The following is a 3,682-nucleotide window of genomic DNA, read 5'->3' as shown; positions in this document are numbered from 1 at the left end:
ATTGGTCGTTTGTCCATTGCTGGCTAATTTTTCTATACCGTGAAGCAATTTTGCCTTGTCTAAACAAACCAATGGAATGCCATCAGCACTGAACAAGGCCTTTGGTACAACAGAAAACTCCAAGTTGCCAATACAGTGCTCCAAATCCAACTCGGGACGTTAGCTCTGATTTCTGGCCTTTAAACAAAACTCTATACGTACAATTAGCGACGCTCGTATGTTTCTATTATGACCAAATTTATTTCCATGAAAACCAACAATGCGAGGTTGCAGACTATTCTAGTGTCACAAGAGAAGAGGTAGCTAACATGTCCTGTGAACACGAAGAAGCAGACGCACAAATATTTTTCCACATTGCAGAATTAAATCAGCCGAAAAACGTTGTTGTTCATCCTGCAGATACGGATTGTCTTGTTATTGCGCTGGGCTGTAAACAATTATATCAGAACTGGTAGATTGCCCGTGAAAAAATCCACGTGTTCGCCAAAACTTTTTTACCGCATTGTGCGCGTCTCGCTACTTGCGCAGCTAAGCTACCATTTTGCGTGATAGACAGACAGATATATACGGGTATTATAATATAGACCAGCCGGGAGACCTGGCGTCGGAACACCAGGTTAAGCCACAAGTAACTGTTGTTGAACGCCCTGGGGAGCGCTTAGTAAGAGTCGTAAACTGTGCCACACAGTCAGGTGAAGTGGTTTAGTACAGACATGCAGTATGTCGTAAATCAAGTGAAGAGCATACACCATTGTAGTGTTGCAACTGTCACATATACTTTAAAAAATAACTTTCCCTCAACAAAAGCTGAAATAAAAACAGAGTTTACAAACCGTTGTTTCTCCGTCATAGCAAAAAAATTAGTCAATATTATTTTATAAATTTCAGTAAATTTAAGAAATTAATTGTGACACTGGACTGGGTGCTTAATGTTTTCAGTGAAAGCTTAGTACAGTTAAACGGTGTTGCACAGGCGTATAAAGATAATACCATTTTGAAACACAGTTTCTTGCAGACTATGTTTAAATAAAAACACAAAATGAAGTGCTTTGCTAACACGGGGTTGAGCGGTTACCCCAGTAAACAGTGTTGCACATCCGTACAGGTGTGATTTCTGAAAAAGTTTAAAAATTAATTGTTACAGTGGGTTGACCCCTTAGTACAGGTAAACCACATCGCACATGCGCCCAGGCGTAATAGCCTTTTCAAAAAAACAGTCTGTTGTTAACACTGAGCTTAGCACTTAGTACAGGTAAAATGTGTCGCCCATGCGTATAAGCTTAATAGCCTTTTCCAAAACACTTCAGTTTAAATAGAAACATAGGAAGCAGACCGTCGTTTAACAACACGGGATAGGCACACAGCACAGGTATATACTCCGTGTCTCATTAATAAACTTTTGACTTTTGCTAAAGTTTACATCACAGTAAAGTGGTAGCTAACTACTTAATTGCATATGATTGCATTTAGTATGAAAATGATTACTTTGAAATTATCTTGCAGCCAACTGTATTTGGCTGTGCAACCAACAAACCCAGTGCAGCTAAGTAAAAATCAGGCTAAAGTAAAGCTAGCTGTACCTAACAGCCGCACCTTAGCCGTACCTTAGCCGTACTTAAGAAAATTCGTAATTAGCAGCTCTGTGTAAGACCACTTGCTTCTAAGCTTAAAATTAGTAGTTAATGTATACCAAAGTTAAATTTTCTAACTTTTATTTCGTCTTTTAGGTGAATATCTATGCCGATAAAAATGATGCAAAATGGTGCACTCCATCGTCGAGCCCCAGTAACCCCCAGGGAATCCTCAATGATGAAATACCGATAATAATATATCTTACATGTATTATAATTTTTATAAAATGATTTTAATACAAATACAAAAGAGATTTTTAAAATTGAATGTATGAAGTAGATTGAACATTATTACGCTGCGGACAATATTAGGTTACGTTTCCGTAATAGCTGTACAGCTAGCGCTAAAAGTGACTACAGCTGGCTAAATTTAAATAACTTATTTGGTAAAAACATTGTGCAATTTTTGTCAACATAGTATGCAAGACAACAATGTAATATGTTTATTTTAGCAATATATTATCAGGCTATAAGTAAAAGTATATAAACAGTAAAACTGCTAAATAAAAAGTATTCACATCACATATCAACATTTACCTACATACACTATACACAAGTTAAAAGGTATTAAATGATTAAAACTCCCATGAGGGATAAGTCATAATTAAACTTTTATTACTAATTCACGGCTTTGAAACTCGTCCTTTGTGTTTATTTTAGGCTTTATTTCCGAATGAAAAGTGCCTCCAGTGTCATTAAATGATATTCCGACTTAATCGATTTTGCAATTATTTCTGCATGATTGATCGATAGCTCCACATTACATGTCTTGAAATGACGTCCCACAGCAGTAAATTTATGCTCTTTGATACGGGTTAGAAGATGTCGGGTAGTCTGCCCCACATAACACGATAGACATCGTGAACACGTTATGTTGTACACTAAACCGCTTTGCATAGGCTTCGCCACAGGTGCTTTCAATGATGGTAGAACTGATTTTATTTTCTTAATTGTAGAGACAATTTTGCATGGTGCATTGATGCGTTTTAACGAGCGTTCAAATTTCTCCGTCACCTTCCCTCGATATTGAAGAAAAACAAGTTTTTTCTCTGCTTCATCGTCGTTACTTTCTTCTATCGTAGGTGGTTTCGGTCGGTATATCTTTTCCAGGGTCTTCTCGATAATTTCTTCGTAAAACGAAATAATAACGTAAAACGTAAATTTAAATACGGTTGCCAAAATACGGCTAGATATTAAGGTACGGCTGGGTCTTATCATCTAAGAAACAATTTCAAATGCTAAAACGTTCAATAAAAACTAAATTATGTTAGGTGCGGCTAGCCAAAATAAGGTACGGCTGGACAATATTAAGTTACGGCTGGGTCCTACCGTATAAAGAAACATCTTCAAATGCTACAAATGTTCCATAAAAACGAAATTAGGTTAGGTACGGCTAGCTAAAATAAAGTACGGCTGGACAATATTAAGGTACGGCTGGGTCTTATCATATAAGAAACAACTTCAAATGCTAAAAACGTTCAATAAAAACGAAATTATGTTAGGTACGGCTAGCCAAAATAAGGTACGGCTGGACAATATTAAGGTACGGCTGGGTCGTACCGTATATAGAAATATCTTCAAATGCTACATATGTTCTATAAAAACGAAATTAGGTTAGGTACGGCTAGCTAAAATAAGGTACGGCTGGACAATATTAAGGTACAGCTGGGTCATATCACATAACAAACAACTTCAAATGCTAAAAACGTTTAATAAAAACGAAATTATGTTACGTACGGCTAGCCAAAATAAGGTACGGCTGGAAAATATTAAGGTAAGGCTGGATTTTATTATATAAGAAACAACTTCAAATGCTAAAAAAAATAATATAAACGAAAAACAATAAGTACGCAGAAGAAATAGAGTTTACTGGAAAGTAAAGTGCGGGCGAGGTTAAGAAAAAAATTGTATGCAATATGCTTTACTAGGTTGGCTCCACATTGCTTTCTGCACAGGAAAATAAAAAAATGCTACTTTGAAAGTGATGCGGTAAATCTTCTGTTTAACTGAGGTATAGACTGTGAATGTCTGAATACGGAGTAGAATTAACG

At 36.4% G+C, this 3,682-nt stretch overlaps 1 protein-coding gene across 1 annotated transcript; it reads right to left on the bottom strand.

The window, feature by feature from the left end:
* Nucleotides 1-2,294: 2,294 nt before the first annotated feature.
* Nucleotides 2,295-2,849, bottom strand: LOC130653790 (uncharacterized). Its single transcript, XM_057456301.1, has one exon. The coding sequence runs from the start codon at nt 2,847-2,849 to the stop codon at nt 2,295-2,297; it is 555 nt and encodes a 184-aa protein (XP_057312284.1).
* Between the last annotated feature and the right edge of the window lie 833 nt (nt 2,850-3,682).

Source organism: Hydractinia symbiolongicarpus, chromosome 8, assembly GCF_029227915.1.
Source record: "Hydractinia symbiolongicarpus strain clone_291-10 chromosome 8, HSymV2.1, whole genome shotgun sequence".
Classification (NCBI taxonomy): Eukaryota; Metazoa; Cnidaria; class Hydrozoa; order Anthoathecata; family Hydractiniidae; genus Hydractinia; species Hydractinia symbiolongicarpus.
This window is presented reverse-complemented; position numbering and strand designations above follow the sequence as displayed.

What these genes read in the sequence shown, in the direction of transcription:
- LOC130653790 (XM_057456301.1), bottom strand. Translation starts at nt 2,849, where the DNA reads ATGATAAGACCCAGCCGTACCTTAATATCTAGCCGTATTTTGGCAACC.